At 50.0% G+C, this 22540-nt stretch overlaps 1 protein-coding gene across 1 annotated transcript; it reads left to right on the top strand.

The window, feature by feature from the left end:
- Positions 1 to 946: 946 nt before the first annotated feature.
- Positions 947 to 1945, top strand: RNF225 (ring finger protein 225). Its single transcript, XM_042918080.1, has one exon. The coding sequence runs from the start codon at positions 947 to 949 to the stop codon at positions 1943 to 1945; it is 999 nt and encodes a 332-aa protein (XP_042774014.1).
- The last annotated feature ends 20595 nt before the right edge of the window (positions 1946 to 22540 follow it).

Raw genomic sequence — 22540 nt, 5'->3', positions numbered from 1 at the left:
GGTGTTGAAGGCTTGGTTGCAGGGGTGTGGGGTGTTGCGGGGGGGGGATTATTGCCCACCCACGAGGCCAGACTCTCCCTGCCCTGTCAGTCTGCCATCCCTCACCTGCCGCCCCCAACATCCGGCCAAGGTCAGGCTTGGTGTTCATGCTGGAGGGACCTGTCTGGGGGGGCAGGGCAGGCGGTCAAACAGGTCTGGTGGGTACCTTGGGAACCTGGGATCTGGAGGGAGTGGTACCAAGGCAGCACCCTCCTGCAGGGAGGGGCACCTAGCATGCAGTTGCTGGTAGGCAGAGGACTGGGGTCAGAATTGGAAGGGACGTGCCAGCCAAAGGGAGGAGGCATCAACAGGTAGGAAGAGCCCAAAGGTCAGCTGGGGTCTGTCATTGTCTAGTTGAGACCCTCTGTCACCTGTTGGGCTTTCAACATTGCTCTGTCCTGCTGGGCTCCAATCCTGAAGTTTGGGTGTCCTCTTCCCTCATCTTCCTCTCCTGGAGTCTGGACTCCCCAGAGTCAGCTCTTTTGGTGGGTGGGGGCATCCCCTTCTTTGCTCCTCTTGGTGTTGGATCCTCCTCATTGCCTAGGGTCCTGCCTGGTGACTCAGGTCCTCTCTGCTATCCTCTCTGGGACCTTTTGAGTCTGTAACTCAGGATCTGGGCCCCCTGAGTCCATCCCAGTGTCTGTCCCTGTCCCCAATCCTCTGTCGTCTCATCTGTCCTGCCCCCCCCCCCCCCTTCCCTAGTCCTGATCTACTTCCTACTTCGGACACCCTTTTCCTCTGCTCCAACCCAGAGAGTCGCTAACTTTTCCCGTCCTCTCTGCTCCTTGGCTCTCGCAATCCCCCTTTCTCTGAATGCCCCCTGCTCTAGGTTGGGCCAGCCCCTGACCTTCGTTCTTACACGGCCTCCTTCCCTGGCTGACCGCCTCTCCCCTCAGGCCTCGTCCGGATGCCCTGCCCTCGGCCACCCTGGCTCCGCCGCCCCCGGGCCGCTCAAGGCTCAGGCCCCTGCTCCCCGGGCTCACTCTCTGTGCCACGCTCCCCGGGCAGGGGGGAGGGTGAAGACGACGAGGAGGAGGAAGAAGGGGACGGCAGCCCGGGCTCGGGCCCCATCCTGCCCCCCGCGTCTCCCGTGGAGTGCCTCATTTGCGTGTCCCCCTTCAACGGCGAGTTCAAGCTGCCCAAGCGCCTGGACTGTGGCCACGTCTTCTGCCTCGAGTGCCTGGCCCGCTTGTCCCTGGCCACGGCGGGCGGCGGGGACGCGGTGGCGTGCCCCGTGTGCCGAGCGCCCACGCGCCTGGCCCCGCGCCGCGGGCTGCCCGCTCTGCCCACGCAGCCTGGCCTGCTGCCCCGCGAGGCGCGCGCGCCGACCCCGCGCCGGGGCTCCGTGCGCTTCGACCGCCGCCGCGGCCTGCTCTACCTGCGGCCGCCGCCGCCCCCGCCCGGGCCGCGCAAGTCCCGCGCCGCCCGCCCGCCGCCGCCGCCGCCGCCGCTGCGCCTCGGCCGCCCCCTGTCCCGCCGCCTCTCTCTGAGCAGCCCGGCCTGGGCCTTCAACGCGGCCGTGGCGCTGGCCGTGCTGGTGGCCGCGGGCCTGGTGGTGTCGGGCGTCTACATCTTCTTCCTCATCCCGCACGCCGCCTCCTCCGGCCCCGCGCGGCCCCAGCTCGTGGCGCTCGCCCCCGCGCCTGGCTTCTCGTGGTTCCCGCCGCGGCCCGCGCCCGGGGCGCCCTGGACCCCCGCCTGGACGCCGCGCCCCACGGGCCGTGACCTGGACACTGCCCTGCCGGGGGCTGCGGAGGACGCGCCGCAGCCCGAAGGGGGCTCCGAGGACACGGCGGAGGGCGAGGGGACGCCGGCCAGGGCCCCGAGCCGCACGTGGAGGGCAGGGGCTGGGCCCGGCTGGGCCCCGCGGGGACGGGGCGCGAGGAGGGTGTGGGGGCCGCAGTAAACGCATCTGTGCTCCGGGTCCTATCTTCAGGCCTGGGGACCTCCGTGTCACTCTAGTGGGGCCCTGCCAGCACCCCTTGCCATGATTCTCCTGGAGGCCTTAGTAAGGTGCATCCCTTACCGATCGCCCACTTCTCCAGAAGGAGGCCTGGTGGGATCATTCCAGGCATCATCACCACAAAGCAGGGGCCCTCTCAAGGACTACCCCCTGCCTTCATTCCCCCAAGGGGCCCTCAGAGAGCACCCATGACCCCAATCCCTGTGGACATCCGGCAGCTGAGGCTTATAAAGATCCCCATCTTTATAAAGGTCCTGCTGGGAGCCACTCCTAAGCCTGGTCTCCATTAGGATCCAGTGGGAAGTACCCTTGATCCTCATCCCTCGTGGCAGTCCACCTGGAGAGCCCCTCTGACCAGTATGGTGCAGGTACCCTGCTAGGGACACCATCAGCCCTGATCACAGGGCTCGACTAAGTGTACCCCCAGTCATCAGACCGCTGGGGGAGCACCCTCAGCAAGCAGCTGGGGCTGAAGGCTCTGATTTACCCACCCTTCGGACTCACTGGAGGTTGCTGGGGCCCCCCATCTTTGGAGGCAAAGCTGCTGCTGCTGTTAGTCTCTGGCCATGGTCTGGCCCAGCCCATTGTAGTCCTCCCCCTCCCCCCTCCTCCCTCCCCCACCAATCCCTACTGAGGCTGTGGAGTTTTCCACTCTGCTGCATACAGGCTGGGTCTGGGTGGCATCCAGCTGTTTCCATGCTGGTCCTGTGTTGCCTCTCTGTAGACATAGCTGGGACTTGAGCTTGGAGGGGCAGCAGTGGCCTGGCCAGGATTTAGGAGGGACAGATAGACCCTGAGCCTCAAAGACTAGCTCCCACTTGGTCCTGAGTACCAATTTGCAATGGGAGCCTCCACAACTCCAATGGGTCATGGCTTCTGGGACCCTCCTGAAACGCTGTAGGGGCAGCTCTGGTCACCTAGCTTAAAGAGGCTAAGGTTGCCCTCTAGGTCAATGTCACATGATTTTGGGGGTGGGTGTTCCTGGATCTCCCTGGCCTGCTGGCAGGTATCCTGGCCCCCTTAGGTTCTAGAACCTCCATCACCCCCATCTGCACTCAGTTATTGCACCTCTTCCTCCAGGGCTCTATCAACCTTTTTTGGCATCCTTGCCATTCCCCTAGGTGAAGCTTCAGCTCTCCCTGTGGACGGCAGCCTGCAGGGTTCCTGTCCTCCTCCTCTCAGAAGCCTTCCCTGCTAATGTCACTGCAGGGTAGATGGCAGCCACCTGCTACACAAACTGAACACGGGCCTTCTGTTCCCCCCAGGTCCTGGAGCCCACATCCTGTCTCACTTTGCCCAGGGTTGGGGTTCTGTGTTTTGTGGGTGGGAATCCAGCATTTTCCAGAGAGCAAAATGACTGCTATGGGGCTGGAGGCTCCTGTTTGACTTGTTTACATCTGTGTCCTCAGTGCCTGGCATACAGAGGGGGGCCAAATTGTATTCTGGGGAGTGACAGCATTGCAGGTGACAAAGAGGCAGCCCAGAAATGCCTATGGGCACTCCAGGCCCAACTGTCTCCCAGTCACCCCGATCTAGGCATGTCGGCAGAGCTCCTTTTGATACAAGCTGCTCCTTCCAGGTGGAAAGCCAGAGGGGGAACATCAGGACATTGAAGGGAGTGTCTTCCCAGACCAGTTCTCGTTGCACACCCAGGTGTCAACGTCACCCACAGGGGCTGGGGGCAGTGTGCTGGGTCACTGGGCGATCATAGCCCAGCCCACTCAGGGAGGGAGGGGACTTGGTCAGGCAGGAACAGGTTGGTGGTCTGTATTAGTTTTCTCTGGCTGCTGCAACAAATTACCACCAACGGAGTTCCTTAGAACAACACACATTAAGTATCTTATAGTTCTGCAGGCCTGGAGTCTTGAAATCAATTTTGCCTCGATAAAATCAAGTGTCCTCAGGGCTAACTTCTCTGGAGGCTCCAAGAGAGAATGTCCTTAGCTTTTCCATCTTCTTGAGCTGCATTCCTTGGCTTCTTCCTCTATCTTCATATTTTATTTTATTTTATTTTATTTTTTAAGTAACTACATCTCACGTGGGGCTTAAAATCACAAACCCGAAATCAAGAGTCCTGCGCTCTACTGACTGAAACAGCATGCTCTATCTTCAAAGGCAACAGCCTAGCAGCTTCAGATCTCTCTCTGATCTGCCTCCCTCTTTCACTTATAAGGACACTGTGATTGCATTGAGCCCCCCCAGATAATCCCAATTTCCTCAGCTCAACATCCGCATCTGCAAAGTCCATTTTGCCATGTAAGGTAACAGATTCACAGACTCTGGGGATTAGGATGTGGCTATCTTTGGGGGACATTATTCAGCTTAGCATAGGGTCTCAGATATCCCTCTTCTCATTCCTTCCCTCCTCCACCCCAGGCTGGGAAAGTGGAGAGGGTCAGGAGTTGGATCCAGCTGGGGGTGTCAGAAAGGGGCCCTTAGCTGGTGGTGCACAGAAGAGGGAGAGACAATGCTGTCTGCTTGGAAGGAGACCTTAGAAATGTATCTTCAAAACAGCTGCCATCGAGGTAAAGGGACCTGGAACGGGAAGGTGGTGACTGAGGGCAGTGGGCAGGGCTGGCCCCTCCCCGCTGTCCTAACTAGCTTCCTCTTAGGGGCTAGGGAGAGTAAGAGAGTGCTTCTCCACTCTCACAAATGGAAACCTGAAGCCTCAGTCTTTCTTCCCTTTAAATGAGGCTGATGACAGATCCCAGGGGTCCTGACATTCCTGTCCACTAATTACCACCTTGATGCCTGCCCACCTGCTGCCCACAAACAAAAGGAGCTGCCCCAAACCACCCTGGGTGACTCCTCCCCATCCTTGCCTACCAGCCTATGTGGCCACCCAGAGCTGTGCTCTCCCAGCCCTCTCTCTGCCCACTGCATCCCTGCTGCATAACCACCCCTCGCCAGCCCCAGGCTTGCTCCTTCTTCTAGGTCCTGGTGCCTCTGACTACCCAGAGATGGGGCATCAACCTCAATGCCTTGCATGGTGCCAGAGATGCCAGACGTTTGTTCTTTTCTCTCTAAAATGGACAATAAACATTTTACTTGCAGGAAAATTTTGTTAATCGACAAGTATTTATTGAGCACCTGCTGTGTACCAAGGGGGGCGCCTGGGGACACCTCAGGAACAAAGAGGGCTCTCACATGCCAGATGACATCCATAAAGCTGAGCAGAGGGGCCATCATCTTGGCCACACTCCCTTCCTCGTCAAGCTCCTGGAGCCCCCAACTCCCCAAACCTTTCCCAGGTCGTCCCCCAGCTCTCCCTCCCATGCTCTCTGAAGGGCCCCCAGGTACTCCATTCTACAGGGATCCCGCCAGCCTCTTCTGATTGGAGTCAAGGAGGCTCCTGCTTACTCCAAACCCGACCCTGACCATCAGGCATCCTTTCGTGTTGAGACCAAGGGAACAAAGGCCTCAGAGGGCCCTCACTGGACCCTGAGAGCAGCAGCGTCCAGATGACATATGGGGAAACTGAGGCTGATGGGCTGGGCAGGACGTGGATTTGAACAAAGACTAGAGCTTTCTGCAAAACACTTTCTCCCCTCAACTCCACGCCCTGGCGGGGCAGCCTTGGTTTTTTCCCTTCCCTGGAGGTGCAGTGGAAGTTCTCTCTCAGTGCTTGGAGTCTTCTCTCCTTGCTAAGACGAGCAGCAGGCCAGGGGAGCTTGGGAGAGCTTCTAGCATTCCCGTCTGGGGGGCCACAGGAAGAGGGAGAGGTGAACAATAAACAAAAGACCCAGATACCTCAAACGCCTTAACGTAAGAAAAGGGGCAGATTTTGCGATCGCCTTTGTGGCGCTTCTGCTGTGTACCAGGCCCAGCGCTCTGGACACACAGGCCCATGCCCTCGCAGGGCTCACGCCAGACACAAGGTGGTGGACAGGGACTAAACTCGATTTGAACAGAGGTAATACAATTATGGAGAAATTTTAACACAGACAAATGTGAACGCGGGCAGATTAGATCACGAGGTTTCCAGTGGAGGTAAGTGCCAGAGGAAGACCCCAAATGTGCGCCGGGCAGGTGGACCTGCCTGACTCTGAGGCACTCTCACTAAAGCTAACCACGCATTCAGATCAGAGCTGGCAAGTGCTAAGATCCTCCCATCCCAGAAGGGAGACTGAGGCTGGGTCAGGGAGCATCTCCACTAGGAGCCCAACTTGGCGGCGCAATCCTGGACGTCTCCTCCAAGCTGCCACCCCCTCTGCGCTGGCAGTCTCTGCAGAGGCTTGGGGCCACAGTGGCCTGAGCGACCTGTGACCTGAGTTCTCCCTCCTTGGGGCATGGGGCATGGATGCTTCACTTTAATAGCCCGGGAAAACTTTGGGTATAGGGTATAGGACTTTTTCAAAGAAACTTCTAGAAATCTACTCTTTCCTTTTTAATTTTTTTAGAGAGAGGGAGAGAGAGTACATGTGAGCAGGGGAGAGGGTCAGAGAGAGAGAAAATGGGGATCTTAAGCAGGCTCCATGCTCAGTGTAGAGCCTGATGCGGGGCTTGATCCCGCGACCCTGGGATCATGACCCCGCGACCCTGGGATCATGACCTGGGCCGAAATCAAGACTGCCACTCAATAAACTGAGCCAGCCAGTCGCCCCAGCTCTGTAACTTCTTAATTAGGATCCAGCAAACTTTTTGTGCGAAGGGCCAGATCATAAATATTTTCGCCTTTGTGGGCTGTGCAGTTTCTAGCCACTCCTCTGTCACTGTAGCGTGAAAGGAGCCATAGACAATATGTAAATGCATGGCTACGACTGTGTTCTAATAAAACTCCATTACCACCTTATAGCACCCAGAGCGGCTAGTATCAGAAGACAAGAAATAACAAGTATTGGCAAGGATGTGAAGACAAAGGAGCCCTCGTGCACTGTTGATAGGAAGGTAAATTGGTGCATCCACTGTGGAAAACAGTATGGAGGTTCCTCCAAAAATTAAAAATAGAAGGGACACCTGGCTGGCTCAGTCGGTGGAGCATGCAACTCTTGATTTCAGGGTTGTGAGTTCAAGCCCTGTGCTGGCTGTAGAGATTACTTAAAAAATAAAAGTCTTTGGGGTGCCTGGGTGGCTCAGTCAGTTAAGCCTGTGACTCTTGATCTCAACTCAAGTTTTGATCTCAAGGTCATGAGTTCAAGACCCATGTTGGCCTCTGGACTAGGCCTGGAGCCTACTTAAAAATAATAATAATAAATAAATTTTTTAAATCTTAAAAAAATTAAAAATAGAGATACTGCACAATCCAGTAATTTACTGAGGAAAATGAAAACAATTTGAAAATATATGCATCCCTATGTTTTTTTGCAGCATTACTTACCAAAGCCAAGATATGAAAGCAACCCTAATGTCCATCAATAGATGCATGGATAAAAAAGATGTGGGGTAAATACGATGAAATATTACTCAGCCATAAAAAAAGAATGAGATCTTGCCATTTGCAAAAATATGGACGGACCTAGATGGTATTATGCTAAGTGAAATAAGTCAGAGAAAGACAAATACCATATGATTTCACTTGTATGTGGACTCTAAAAACAAAACAAATGAACAAACAAAAAAAGCAGAAATAAACCCGTAAATACAGAGAACAAACTAGTGGTTGCCATAGAGGAGAGGGGACACGGGATGAGCAAAATGGGTGAAGGGGAAGGGAGGTAGAGGCTTCCAGTTATGGAATTAATAAGTCATGGCAATAAAAGGTACAACATAGGAAATATGGTCAAGGGTACAGTAATAGCGTTGTATGGTGACAGACGGTGGCTACACTTGTGGTGAGCATAACGTAATATATAGACTTGCTGAATGGCTACGTTGTACATCTGAAACTAATGTAACATTGTGTGTCAACTATACTCAATAAAAACTCTTTATGGATGCTAAAATCTGAATTTAGTATAATTTTCATACGTTACAAAATGGTGTTCTTTTGATTTTTTTCAACCATAAAAAATGTAAAAACCATTCTTATCTTGGGGGTAGTACAAAAACAGGCAATGAGCTGCATTTGGACCACAAGCTATAGTCTGCTCTTGCCTGTCTTAAATTACTCATGACTCTCGATTTTGATATTCAGTGAACCACAGAAGACAGTGCCCTTCTTTGAGTGGCCGTGTGCACACGGTCTGAGGAGCATTCTTTCTCTCTGAACCAGGCTGGAGTATGGTTCTTCTGACCCAGCTGGCTCTTGTTGGTCCCTACTCCATGGGCTGCAGACTTGGTTTATCGTCACAGCTGGCCCCTCCCTTGCCAAGAGGCCAGCTCAGAGCTCATTGCTTCCATCAGTTCTGGACTCCATCCCAGGCTAAGTGAAGAGCTCTGTAGTGGGTGGCATAATGCCCCCCAAAGATATTCACGTTCTCATTCCTAGAATCTGTGAGTGTTAGATGGCAGAAGAAACTTTACAGATGTGATTAAGGATCTTAAAATGTGGAGATTACCCTAGATTATTTGTGTCGGGCTTCAATGCAATCACAAGTACCCTTCAAGAGGGAGACAGAGGAGTCAGAGAAAGAGATGTGACAACAAAGACAGAGGTCAGAGTAATGGGGCCACAAGCCAAGGAATGCAAGCAACCACCAGGAAGTGGAAGAGGCAAGGAACGGATTCTCCCCTAGAGGCTCTGGAGGGTGTATGGCCCTGGTGACACCTTGATTTTGCACTTCTAGCCTCCACGACTGTCAGACAATAAATTTCTGTTGTGTTAAGCCACCCAGCTTATGGAATTTTGTTATAGCAGGCCTAGAAAATGAATACATCCATATTTCCACTTTCAACCTCTTGCCACTTCTGCTCTGTCCCTTCCTGCCCCTGCCTCTGCCCTATCTCTCCCTCCTCCACCTCTCATTCCTCTCACCACTCCCTCTAGTGTTTTCCAGTTTTGGTCTTCACTTAGTATATTATGAGATATGTTCATATCCTTAAACTGTTCTCAAATACTGGATACTCAGTTTCAACTGGATTTTCCTGTGCTTGAACACACCCTTCTGCACAACATTTACAAATTTCTAACAGGGCTGTGCTGCAAACCATTTATAGAGGTGTATATTGGAGAATCTGCCTTTTCTCCATGTTCTGTACTTCATTCTTGTGTCCTTGTCCCTCGTGAGGCCTCCTACATTCTCTGATCTTGCGCATCAGCCTCTTAACCTGATTTGAACCTCCTCAGTGGAGTTATTCTTAGTGTTAGACACACATTTATGATGGAACTGCCCCATTCAACCAAAGTCACCATGGACTTTGTCAGCATTTCTTCACTGTCGGCTTGTTGGCATTGAGTGGAGGACGAGGAGGCAACTTTCAAGCAGGGTGTTTTTATAAAAGAAGAGTCACAAATCTTCAAGGTTGGTCCTGCTACCCAGAAGATCCACCTCTGTGACATATGTAATCCAGTATTGAAGATAATTTTACACCTAGCTGAGCACCAAGGGGCAATCCTTGGATAGGAACCATATGTATGTAGGGATGTGGGAGAAGGTTCTAGTTCAGTGCAAAACTTTCCCAGCTCCCATCCTTCAATAATAATAATAATAGGAATGTCTGAGTTGCTCAGTCAGTTAAGTGTCCAACTCTTGATTTCAGCTCAGGTCATGATATCATGATTTGTGCCCTCCATCAGGCTCTGTGCTGACAGTGGGAAACCTGCTTGGGATTCTCTCTCTGCCCCTCCACTGCTCACCCACACTCTCTCTCAAAATAAATAAACTTAAAAAAATAACAATATTAATAACTATGACAGTAATGTAGTAACACTCATTGAGAGTTTACTAAATTCCAAGCACCACGGTTTGCCTGTCATGTTTTTTTTTTTTTTTTTTTTTTTTAAAGCTCAAATAGCCCCACAGGTAAGTCCTAGAGATGGTGAAGAGGCTAATGATAAAAGACTCCAGAGCTGGACACTCTGTGCCCTTAGACAAATAATGTGATCTTTTTGTGTCTCAGTTTCCTTCATGCCAAAACAGGGGTGAAAATAGCACAAGCTTCCCTGGTGTTTGAAAGGCTCAAAGTTATATAAAGACTAGATACATAAATAAAAGACAGTGCCCAGCAGAACTCAGCATGTGTAGTGATTACTATTGTATCTGTGTTACAGATGAGGACACCAGGGCTCACAGAGGTTCATCTACTTGACCAAGGTGACCCCTGCCCCAGTATAATTATGCTTGGAGTAGGGATGTGAACTTGGGGTTACAGGACTGCCTTGTATGCAGAGGAAGACTTTACTATTCTTATTTCATGGCCAATTTAGTAACTAATAGATTTATCAAACAATTAGCATGTTTAAACATTAAACAATCAACATTCCTAAATAACTACCAGTGGGACGAGTGAAAAATAAAAACTTAGGGATTTAAAAACAGTCGTATCCATGTTTAAATATTGTGTCCCACTCATAGGTACTCAAGTGAAACGAAAACTATATTCACAGACCAGTATACAAATATTCATAGCAATTTTATACTTTTTTTTAAATGGAAGCAACTCCAATATCCATTACTAGGATGAGTAAATACAATGTGGTACATCCATAAAATGGAATCCCATTAACCAATCAGAAGCAAAAACTTAGGGGCGCCTGGGTGGCTCAGCTGGTTAAACTGGACTTTTTTTTTTTTTTTTTTTTTTTTTTGAGAGACAGAGACAGCGTGAGCGGAGGAGGGGCAGAGAGAGAAGGAAAGAGAGAATCCCAAGCAGGCTCCGAGCTGCCAGTGCCGAGCCCGACACAGGGCTCGAACTGAGGAATCGTGAAATCATGACCTGAGCGGAAACCGAGTGGGACGCTTAACCAACCGAGCCACCAAGGTGCCCCTAAACTGGACTCTTGATATCAGCTCAGGTCTTGATCTCATGGTCCTGAGTTCAAGCCCCATGTTAGGCTCTGCACTGGGCATGGAGCCTACTCAAAGGGGAAAAAAAAAAAAAAAAAGAAGCAAAAAATTAATGACATATATGCAACACCATGGAGGAAAAAGTCTTAAAAGTATGAAGATAAGTGAAAGCTAGGAAAGAATGATCTTTAAGATTCCATGTATTATTTTTTTTCAAGATTTTATTTTTAAGTGATCTCTATACCCAAGATCCAGTGGGACTGGAAGTCACAACCCGTATATCGAGTTACGTGCTCTACCTACTAAGCCAGCCAGGCACCCCTGTAAGATTCCATTTATACAAATTCTAGAAAATACAGAATTATATTTTTCCACATTGGCTCTACTCATAAGGTGAGAGTTTTCTGAGCCCAAAGAAGAAAACATATGTGGGGCATTTTTTACTTAAGTCTTTCCCCAGTGGTTGCGCATGTAAAATTCTCTGATATGAACTTGCTCCAGTAGACTTCAGAGGTGGGAGATATGACCAAGGCCCTGCGAAACTCCTTATGCACACAAGATTTTGCTCCGTGATCTCTCCAGTAGTAAAAGAGAGTTGCTTCTTCTCCAAGGACTTGCCATAAGCCACGCACTGAGAGGGCGAGTTTTCCGCGTCCACTCTCGGGATGTTCTGCACAGGGATTGTTGAGGCCTTAGCTGCCCGATAAGGGCACATACTGAGCAGTAGGAAGGCCCAGGCGGTGCACCACCTGCATCTCTGCCTACATCCAACTGTCAGCCTTCCTCCCCACACCTCCTTTTCCTCTTGCAGAGGTTCCCCAGGCATTAGTCCTTAGCTGCTCCACGCCACGGGGAACGACTCGGGGGCGGCCGCGGGCACGTGCCGGCTTCTGCTGTGGCCGCGGAGGACGCCCCCTCTCTGAGCGGCTGCACAGCCCCCGGGCGGTCCCACTATGGCTGGGGACGCCGGGGATCGAGGAGGCGGGACATTCGTCGCAGTGAAGGCGCGTTCATGGCGTGGTGGGACACCCCTCACCCCCACCCCTACACTCTCGTGCTGTCCCTGTTCCTGATTCCGCCCTTTCAGGGAGCCTTACAGACGCCGTCCCGTTGCTGCTACCCGATGCCTAAGCCAGAGGCTGTCGGAAGTGGAACTCTAGACAAACAACCGTCGGAGGCGGGTGGCGGAAGTCCCGCCCCAGAAGCCCTCCCCGAAACGCCCTCTCCCGGGTCTTCATTGGTCAGGGCCGAGAAGTCGTCGCAGTGTCTTCTGGGTAGCATAGTTCGCGCGGCGGGGCTCTGCGCTCCCGGCTGGCTGAGTCCTGTGGGTGCTCTACAGGCTGGGTGAGGGCAGCGTCCGTTGTCGTATCTTTGCCGAGCCGTGAGCCTCCAGTATTGGCTCCGTCTCCCTGAGACTCGTTGTCCCGACTATGGGATGGGCTGCCTGTCACGGAGATATCCGCCCAGGCCGCGCGCTCTCCCGAGCCTCCTCACCCTGTCCTCGTCCCCGCTGCCCCGGCTAGCGGCACCCAGGGCCCTGTAGGCATTTTACGCAGGAAGGGGTGAGGATTGAGGCCCAGACTGCCACGGTCAGCCTGAGGTCATCCATCCTTTGGCAGGGCTGGGGTCGGGTCTGCCGACCCGCGGGACCCACCGGGGTATCCGCCTTTCGGTGTGCAGCTCCGCCCCCAGGGTCCCGAGGCGTTGGCGGTGATGACAGGCCGGCTCAGATGAGTTGAGGGTGCTCCCTTGGCCCTCGCTAACTCAGACCCCGATATCTGGGATGTTGGTATCCTGAGACTTTTCCTCCTCGCCGCATTTGCCTCTCTGCCCTTAATTACTTGGGCTTTGGGAGTCCCATCTGGCCCATAATTCAGCGGTTATGCAGGAGAGTTCCCATTTCTGTCAGTCAGTAGGATGTGATATAGAAAGTGTTAAAGACACAGAGACCAGCAAATCCTTGGCAGTGAGGATGAGCTGGGAATGTTAAGAGAACCACAGGCCCCACTTAGGTCTTTTGAGAACAGTGAGCAGGGGCAGGAGTCAGGCGGAGAATGGACCTAGACCTCTGTTCTGAGGATGCTGGGCGCCATGGGAGATTTAGAACAGAGGAGGAAGATGATCTGACTCAGGTGTGGGAGGCTCTCTCTGGCTAGAGGGGAGAACAGACTGTACTTGAAGAAGGCCCATGAAGAGGCTGCTGGTGACAGGTGGCTGCACCAGGGTGGTGGCAGTGGAGATGGCAGATATGCTTGTACTCTGGATCTGTTATTTGAGTAGGACCAGCCCAACTGCCTGATGTGAGGCAGTGAAAGACACTGAGCTATCAAGGGTTAGCCTAGGTGTTTGGACTCAGTGGTTTGATGGGTGGAAGATAAATCAACAGATGTGGAAGTTGATGTCTAGAGCAGTTTCCAGGGACAAGACCTGGAGTGTGGTTTTGGAGATTTTAAGCATGATATATCCAAGTACTCTTGAATGGGGGTGTTGTGTAGGCTCCCGGATACACAACTCTGGAATTCTGCAGGATCAGGGCTGGGAACATCCAAAGGGTGGGGCTAGAGAGTGGAACTAGGAACAATGTGGGATTGGTGAAGGAATGTAAAGAATACCCCTACAGGTTGGAGAAGGGGAGGCTGAGAACCAAGGACCAGATGTCCTGACTATGCAGTTGGAAGGTGATGGTAGGTGTCATGAAGACACTGTGAAGGCTGGGCCAATGTTAGCAGGGGAATAAAGAGGGGGAGTGTCAGGGGGCCAAGGCACCTGAGAGGCAAGTGGACCCGGGGTGGAGCCTGTGGCATGGCGGTGATGGATGTAGGTGGTAAGTGGGCCCAGGATTGGGCTGATTCTGTGGGATCTCTAGGCTTTTATGTCTGCCCCCTTTGGGGCCCGAGGCTTTTCATTCAGGGTTGCAGAGGCACTCAGTGGCAGATGGGGGTCACCTGGGAGACAGGTAGGGTCCCAGGCCCGGTGGGCTGGACTCTGAATGTGCCTTAGGAGGGGAGAGGAGGGTCACGGCAAGTGAAAGGACAGCTTGTGCAAAGGCAGAGTTGAAGGAATTCCGGGATCTCAGAGATCCAGTTGTACTTCTGAGTGGCTGAATATTGAAGCTAGGAGCAGGGCCTGGTGGGGAGTCTTTAATGCAGGGGTGGGGGATTCCTGTGGCACTGGGCCATTGGAGGTGCAGGCGCAGACAGGCCTGAGCCAGGATAGGATTGTGGTTTCTATGCCACAGACTCTCAGGACGCCACATGGAGAGTGGCCTGTGGGGAGGCCAGGGAGTTGCCAATGGGGTGAGCTGGTGAGGTTGTGCTAGGGGTGTGGAATTATGAGCATGCCAAGTATGTTATGTGCCTGATAGGGGGGAGGGCAGACTGAAGGGCCTTGGGAGCGAGTATCTCGACCTAAGGGAGAATGGCGCGTGTGGGTTTGGTTGCATCTGAGAGGTGTGATCTGAAGGACACAGAGGGAATGGGCTGGGAGGAGAAAGGGTGAGGCCTGTGTGGCTGGACCAGAACATAGATGGCATCCGTCCTGTTGTTGCTGTGGGCTGGATACAGAGTCCAATAGTAACATGAGGAGAACAGCATCAATGGTGTTGCGACCTTGGTATTCTCTCTGAGGTAGAGTTCTGGGGAAAGGGGGAGCGTCAGGATGTGTTTGGGGGTGGTGGTTTGGGCCTCTGGGGAAATAGGATGTCAGTGAGAGATGTATTACCCTTCCATGTCAAAGGCCTGGCTGGGTGTGTCCCTTTGTCCATATTTTGGTTGTTTTTTCTGCCTAGTCATCAACGCCTAGGATCAGTTGAACCCACCACTGCAGGGTATGGTGACATGTGAGGATGTGGCCCTGTATTTCTCCCAGAAGAAGTGAAGGCTCCTTAATGTAACCCCATGTAATCACCATGACGTGATGTTGAACTTTGAACTCGTCGGCTCACCGGGTAAGTCCCTTACGCCCTCCTGAAGTACATGATCACCCTCTGCCTTTTCCCATGGGAAGTTCTGTCTATCCCAAAGCTGGACCAGAGGGCTGCTTCTTTCCCAGGTTCCCTATGGTGGGTGCTGTGGGTGCTGTGACTGGGCCAGGTGTACTTTCCCTGCATTTCTTTGAGCAGCCCTATGAGTAGCCCCAACAGGTATTACCTGAAGGCTTCATAGGGTAGAGTTTGGGGGGGGCCAGCTCTTTCACAGGTATCCAACTGATCCCACCAATCTCAGCCTGTCTCCAGCTTGTTGATGTGTGTGCAGCACATGCGTGAGAGCTTAGTTGCACCTCTAAACTTAATAGCAGAAATTACAGGAAAGCCTTCAGATATAGCTCCAACCTCATTCAGTACTGAGAAATTCATCACCCCAAAATGACTTGTAAATGCAGTGAATGTAGAAAACCTTTACCCCAAAGCCCCAAATTTGTTCTACATGTAAGTTTTCCTACCACAGAATATCCTCTTTAGCCCAACCAGTGTGGGAAAGCCTTTAGCTACAGCTCCAACCTTACTCCACACCAGAAAGTTCACGCTGAGGGCCTTAGAAGTACAATGAAAGTGGGAAAGCCTTTAGCCATGGCTATCACCTTGTTCGGCCTCACACCAAAGAGAAGTCTTTGCGAGGGAGCCACCGCCAAAGGTTCAACCTTGTGTAATAGTTTTCTATTGCTGTGTAAGAAATCACAATTACCAAAACATCCATGTATTAGTTCACAGTTCTGAGGTCAGAGTTCTAGCACGACATGGCTAAGTTTTCTGCTCCTACTAGGGTGAAGGTGCTGGCTAGGCTGAGTTCTTCTCTGGAGGTTCTGGAGAAAAAAATCCATTCGGTCTCATGAATTACAACAGAAAAATCTTGGGGCCTTAGAATTCTGCCCACCATGCTTTTTAAAAAGGGCAAAAGATTGGGACACCTCCACAGACAGCCAATAAACACAAGAAAATATGCTTGGGCACCTGGGTCGCTCAGTCATTACGCATCTGACTTCAGCTGAGGTCATGATCTCACGATTTCTGAGTTCAGTTCCCACATCAGTTGAGCTTGTATGCCTCTAATGGTGAGCTTTGCTTCCCTCTGTCTCTGTCTCTGTCTCTCTGTCTGCCCCTCCTAGGATTCTTTCTCTCTCTGCCCCCTCACTCACTTGTGCTCTCAAATTAAAAAAAGAAAATAAAAAAAGAAAAGATGCTAAACATCGTATGCCATTAGGGAATTGCAAATTAAAACAAGAGCATTACATATGTATTAGAATGGCTAAAATCCAAAATACTGACAGCAGGAGGAACCAGAACTCTCATTCAATGGTACAGTCACTTTGGTAGAGTTTGACAGTTTATTGCAAAGTTAAATATAGTCCTAGCATATGATCCAAGCAATCACCCTCCTAGGTATATACCCAAATGTGCTGAAAACTTAAGTCCACACAAAAACAAGCACATGGTTTATAGCAAGTTTATTTGTAATTTCTCAGAACTGAAATCAACTCAGATGTCTTTCAATAGGTAAATGGATAAAGAAACTATGGTGCACCCATACAATGGGATATTATTCAGCAATAAAAAAAAAACTGAGCTATCAAGTTTTATCAAGCTTAAGACATGGAGGAATCTTAAATGCATATTGCTAAGCGAAACAGTCTGAAAAAGGCATACTGCATAATTCCAACTTTATGGCATTCTGGGAAAGGCAAAACATAGAGACAGTAAAGTAGTGGTTGACAGGGACTTGGAGGAGGGAGGGAGGGAGGGAGGGAGGAACAGATGGATCACAGGGGATTTTTCATGCAGCACAACTATTCTGTATGGTACCGGAATGACTGACACATGCGACATTATGTACTCGTCAAGAGTCAAGACCCATATTATGTACAACACAAAGGATAAACTCTAATGTAAACTGTAGACTTTAGTTAATAACGTGTCAACATGGGTTCATCAATTATAACAAACATGCCACACTAAAGATGTTAACAGTCGGGGAAACTGTGCAGGGATACCAGGAATATGGGAAGTCTGTACTATCATCTCAATTTTCCATAAATGTAAAACTGCTCTAAAAATAATGCATATTAATAAAAACTAGAGTAATATTGGAAAACATCAGAAATTTTAAAAATGAGCCAGGGACGCCTGGGTGGCTCAGTCACTTGAGTGTCCGACTGCAGCTCAGGTCATGATCTCACGGTTCGTGAGTTCAAGCCCTGCATGAGGCTCACTGCTGTCAGCACAGAGCCCTCTTTGGATTATCTGTACCCCTCCCCTGCTCACGCTCTCTCAAAAAAGAATAAACATTACAAAGGAAAAATGAGCCAGACTAGAGACAAAGGGAAAATCATATGATTTTCACTTGTAGTTCATAGTAGCCTACTTGGAACACAGCTGACCAGTGTGAAGCATTGTCTACTCAAATTTAAAACAGTTCTCCCAATGACAGGCCCAAGGAGACTCATACAATGAACTTAAGAGCTGCACTGTTTTGAGGGGAAACTGCCTAACAACAGGCACTACTGGAAATGATTAGGGTATCTCCATTAAAAAATGTTGGCACCAAACATGACTGTATTTATAATCAGCAAGTATACTTCTAAACATTCTTGGACAATCAGAACACATCATGCGCTTGTTAAAGAGTAGACAGAGTCCCAGCTGGTGCCTTGGATGTTTTCACTCTCTCTTCCCTGCTCCTGATGAGCAGGGTCTTGGGGTTATCTCCTTGTCCATGTCAACCAACCCAGTAAGTACTAAAGCTGAAAGTATGTGACCCCAGACAATGATCTGAATCCACATGAAAAAACAAAAAAGCACCAGTAATTATGTAAGTATAAGTAGAAATGCATATTTCTTAACTTATTGTAAAAGTAACTATACAAAACCATATATATACACACACACACACACACACACAACTATATATCTATCTATATCTATATCTATATTAGTTGTACTGTTTGGCCTATAACAAATAGAAATATACTTTCCATTAGCAACACAATGGAGGTGAGTGGGACACTATTGGCTTAAGGAAATGGCTCCAGTGAGTATCTCAAATTCAACACATGGGCGTATTTATTTGTCCAACCTCATCAAATTTTGCACTTGAAAGGAGTGCATTTTGTTGTACATAAGCTACACATTAATCAGGTTGACTTAAAAAAAATTCCAGTTAGAAAATGGGCAAAAACTTAAGATATTTCACTAAAGCAGATATATTATCCATATATCCATATATTACCCATATCCATATATCCATATATATCCATATGTGCAAATACATGCATGGAAAGATGTTCAATAGTAATTACTAGTGGGAACGTAAAATAGTACAGCTACTCTGGAAACAATTTGGCAGTTTAGTATACACTTACTGTACAACTCTACAATTGAATTCTTGGGTTTATCACCTCCCTGACACAAACAATGACAACTCATGTCCACACAAAAATGAAAACATGTTCAGAGAGAACCGAATACAAATGTTAGTGGCAGTGTTATTTGTAGTAATAATAATAATAATAATAATAATAATAATAGTAATAATGCAGACAGCCCAGATGTCCCTCAATAGGTCAATAGCTAAACAAACTGTGGTATAGCCACACTATTCAGCAATTAAAAAGGAACAAGCTACTGACACACACAACTTGGATGGATCTCAAGTGCATTATGATGAATGGTGAAAGCCCAAAGTATATCCCATCCATACTATAGGATTCCATTTACGTGACATTCGTGATGTGGCACAAATATAGTGATGGGGGACAGATCAATGGTCGTCAGGATTGGGAGAAGGTGTGACCTAAGGGTTAGTTAGAAGAGCTTCCTTGTGAAATGGAACAGCTCTGTAGTGGATGGTGGTGGTGGTAGTAATATGAATTTAAACATATGATGATATTTCATAGAACTACATAAAGAGTATATGTGAAAATTGCTGTCATCTGAATAAGGTCTGTGGTTGAGTTAAAAGTACTGTATTAATACTATTTTCCTGGCTTTGACAATGTACTATGGTTACGTACATTGAGGGAAGCTGGACGAAGGGTACATGGGATCGGTTTTGAAACATCTTTCAAAGTACTTCAAAATAAAAAGTATTTAAAAAATTCCTTGAATGTATATGTCCAATTGAGTGTGGAAACACACAAAAAAAGCACTATGAAATAAGAGTACATATCTATTAGAATGGCTAGTGTAAGGTAAACATACATACTACTGTGCTTACAAAAGGGTCAGGCAAACAGTCCTTGTGGCGTACATGAGGAAGCTCACTGGGATTAATATTGCTGTAAGGCCCTCACAGACACTGCTGGGCTTTATATGGGAGGTTGAATAGGGGGTCAGAGCCACTTCTCCACAGGGTCACTGGTCTCATCTGTCAATCCATAAAGTACACTGACCCCTCAACCTAGCAGGAAGACTTATATGGAATGTTTGTACTTTGATAAGGGAGCACATCACAAAATACAGGCAGGACTCTTGCCCAAGAGATGTGTTCTTACATGCTACATCATTCCCAACTGGAGACATGCAAGAATAATTCCCCCTAGACTATGCAGAGAGAAGGGTCTACACTGTTTCAAATTCAATGTATAAAATGTGATTCTGTATCTCATACTTTCAAATCCACACACTTCAAACTTGCATCATATGTAACCACCATGTCCTGCTAGATGCAAAATGGTACACATAGGCAAGGGGGTCAGAACTTAGGGAGTCAGGCTGAGCTGATTTGTACCTGGGCTCCCATGTGACTGTGGGTACAATGCCTCACCACTGTGTCCATTTCCTTATGTATAGAATGGGGAAATTAGGGGCGCCTGGGTGGCTCAGTCGGTTGAGCTTCTGGCTTCGGCTCAGGTCATGATCTCACGGTCTGTGAGTTCGAGCCCTGCGTCGGGCTCTGTGCTGACAGCTCGGAGCCTGGAGCCTGCTTCGGATTCTGTGTGTCCCTCTCTCTCTGACCCTCCCCCATTCATGCTCTGTCTCTCTCTGTCTCAAAAATAAATAAACATTAAAAAATAAATAAATAAAATAAAATGGGGAAATTACAATCAGCCCATGGTGGGTGAGAATACCGACATTGAATGCCAGCAATGGAAGCTCAGAATCACTGCTCAGTCTCTGTATGGCTGTGTGGACACTCCCACCTTCAGTCACACTCCACAACCTTTCACAACTGGTTGGCAGGAAGTATCTCCCAACTGCTAACAGCCTCCCATGCTACACTGTGATCTGGATATTTCCAGGTGTCCACCTGCTGCGGCAACCCAAATTGCACCCTCCTCTTGCCATCCTTCAGGAAGCCAGTCCTAAGTAGATGCCCTACATTTAGGGGTGCCTGGGTGGCTCAGTCAGTTAAGCGTCCGACTCTTGATTTTGGCTCAGGTCATGAACTTGTGGTTTCAAGATTGAGTCCCATGTCGGGCTCCACACTGATTCTCTCTCTCTCTCCCTCTCTCCCTTTGTCCCTCTCCCCTGCTTGTGCTGTCTCCCCCCCCCCCCCCAAAAAAAAAAAAAGATGTCCTACATTTAGGGTCACCCTGCCACCTTCCCAGTAAGACTCCATTATCTCATTACCTGTCCTTGTGGTCCCTAAAGAAGCACTAAACCTTTAATCTGAAAAGTAAAACTACTGAGGTCCAAGAAGTCAACCTCAGGAAGTAACACAAATAAAAACCATAATGAGCTGTGAATGCAAGCCCAAGAAAGATGAGTAAAGAGAGGAAACTTCAGTCCGAGAACACTTGGGTTCAAATTGTAGTGCTGTCGCCTACCAGTTGTGACCAAGCAAGCATGAGCCTCTGCCCACACCCAAGACAGGGAAGCCTGGCTCACTGAGGAATGGACTTTCTAGAACTACTGAAGAATGTGTATCTGCCCAAGACATGTTGAAGATGGCCAATGTTTTCAGCAGAAAGAAGGGAGAGGGGAGGTGAGACATGGAAGACAGAGAGGTGAGGGACAGCCAGGATAGAGGAGTCAGGGAAGTAGATGAGAGGGTAGACTGTCCATTAAGTCAGGAAGATAGAAAAGTCACAAGGGTAGTGGCCATGGCACTTGGACACCAGAGGTACAGCTCAGGCTCCAGGCACAAGAATAGTCTAACCCCAGAGACACTCCCACTCCCCAGCTTGCAATCTCGATGGATGAGCCTCTTCAGGACCTCTCATGCATCCTTGGTTTCAAGTCTACCTGGTCCATCAGTGCTCTTGACAGTACTCTAATCAGGTGACCTCATGGAGTGGAAAGGTGATAATCATGCAGGGAATACATACTGCTAGGCTCAGAGTCCAGCCTAGGCTAGAACAATCCACCCAATGACAGTAGTCTGTGGCCACTAACCACAGGCATGTACCATGTGGTGAGGGCAGTCCCACCTGTGCCTGCGCTCTTGGAGAGAATACAAAGGTGTAACTGAGGAACAGGGTTGCGAGGACTATCTGAAGATATCTGATCAACTCAGGACCTGTTAATAAGAGGTAAACATTGCACAGCCAGGGGGCTGGAGTCAGGATTGTAAAGAGGATGAAAAAACACTAGGGGGTCAGGGAGGCACCAAGACCTGAGATGGCATGGACCAGACGCCAGGTGTGAGAATAGCCCACCTCGGGCAGTCACCAGGGCAGGTCTCCTCATCAATTCCATTGGGATAACCACAGGGAATGTAGAAACCACCAGAGCTATGTGAGCTGATGAGGTTTGTGAGAATCCACCCCAAGAGGACCAAACCACCCCTCAACAGACCATAACCCGTGAGGATCGTCTGTATATGAACAATACTGAAAATCCACAAACTGAATGTTCAGGGAAGGTCTCCAAGGCAGAGCCCAGTGGCCCCACAGGCAATCACCATGTCAGTGCATGAAATGTTGGGCATCTTAGAGAAAGTGACTGAGCTGGACATGACCTGCTGCAAAGAGTTAGACTTCTGACCCGATTTCAGCCACTCATGGCCCCTTGATAGAATGTGTGTGTGTGTGTGTGGGGGGGGGGGGTTGTTCACAGCAGTCAGGGAGAGAAGGAAACATAGCCTGGGGGCCGCAGCTACAGGACCACCAGAAACTTGCAAGGCGAACACGGCAAGAGCAAAGAAAACAGAGTTCTAGGTGTGGGAGTAAGGAAGCCAGTGGCCCCACCCAGAGGTCACCAGTGCAAAGTTCTCAAGCATCACCCTGGGGTAGGTTGCTCTGGGACTCGTCTAAGTGTTCCATTCTTCCTAGGAGACTCGGCACCACATCCTCTAGGATGAGTGCATCTGAATCCACTGCACGACATCCAGGAGCCGGGTCCATCTCCTGCTGGCCTCGCATCTTGATGTGCCCAGGACCTTTCTCCCTGACATCCTCAACAACGCGCTCACCCTCCTCCACAAGGCCCCCTACCTGACTATGGCCTTACACGGGGCAGGCTACCAGCCTACTGTCCCCTGAGCATGTTCCAGACCCATCCCCGGTACCCCAGACCTGCCTGAGTCCAGTGGCCCAGGCACCACCAGACTCAACACTTGTACAGTCCAACTGCGGATCTTCTCCAACACTTCCTCCTCCTGCCAAGGCTCCCTGGCCGCTGGTCCCCAGCTCCTCACTGAACTCAGGCTGGAGAGGCTTTTCTGAGCTCCGTCTCCTGCTCCGTGAAGCAGACACCGCGTCCGGGGCGATGACTCCTGGGCGGCGGCGGGCGCGGATGGGCTTTGACGGAGGTGAGACCCGAAGGTGACGCCTCTTTACC

The sequence above is a fragment of the Panthera leo genome, chromosome E2 (genome assembly GCF_018350215.1).
Source record: "Panthera leo isolate Ple1 chromosome E2, P.leo_Ple1_pat1.1, whole genome shotgun sequence".
NCBI lineage: Eukaryota > Metazoa > Chordata > Mammalia > Carnivora > Felidae > Panthera > Panthera leo.
This window is presented reverse-complemented; position numbering and strand designations above follow the sequence as displayed.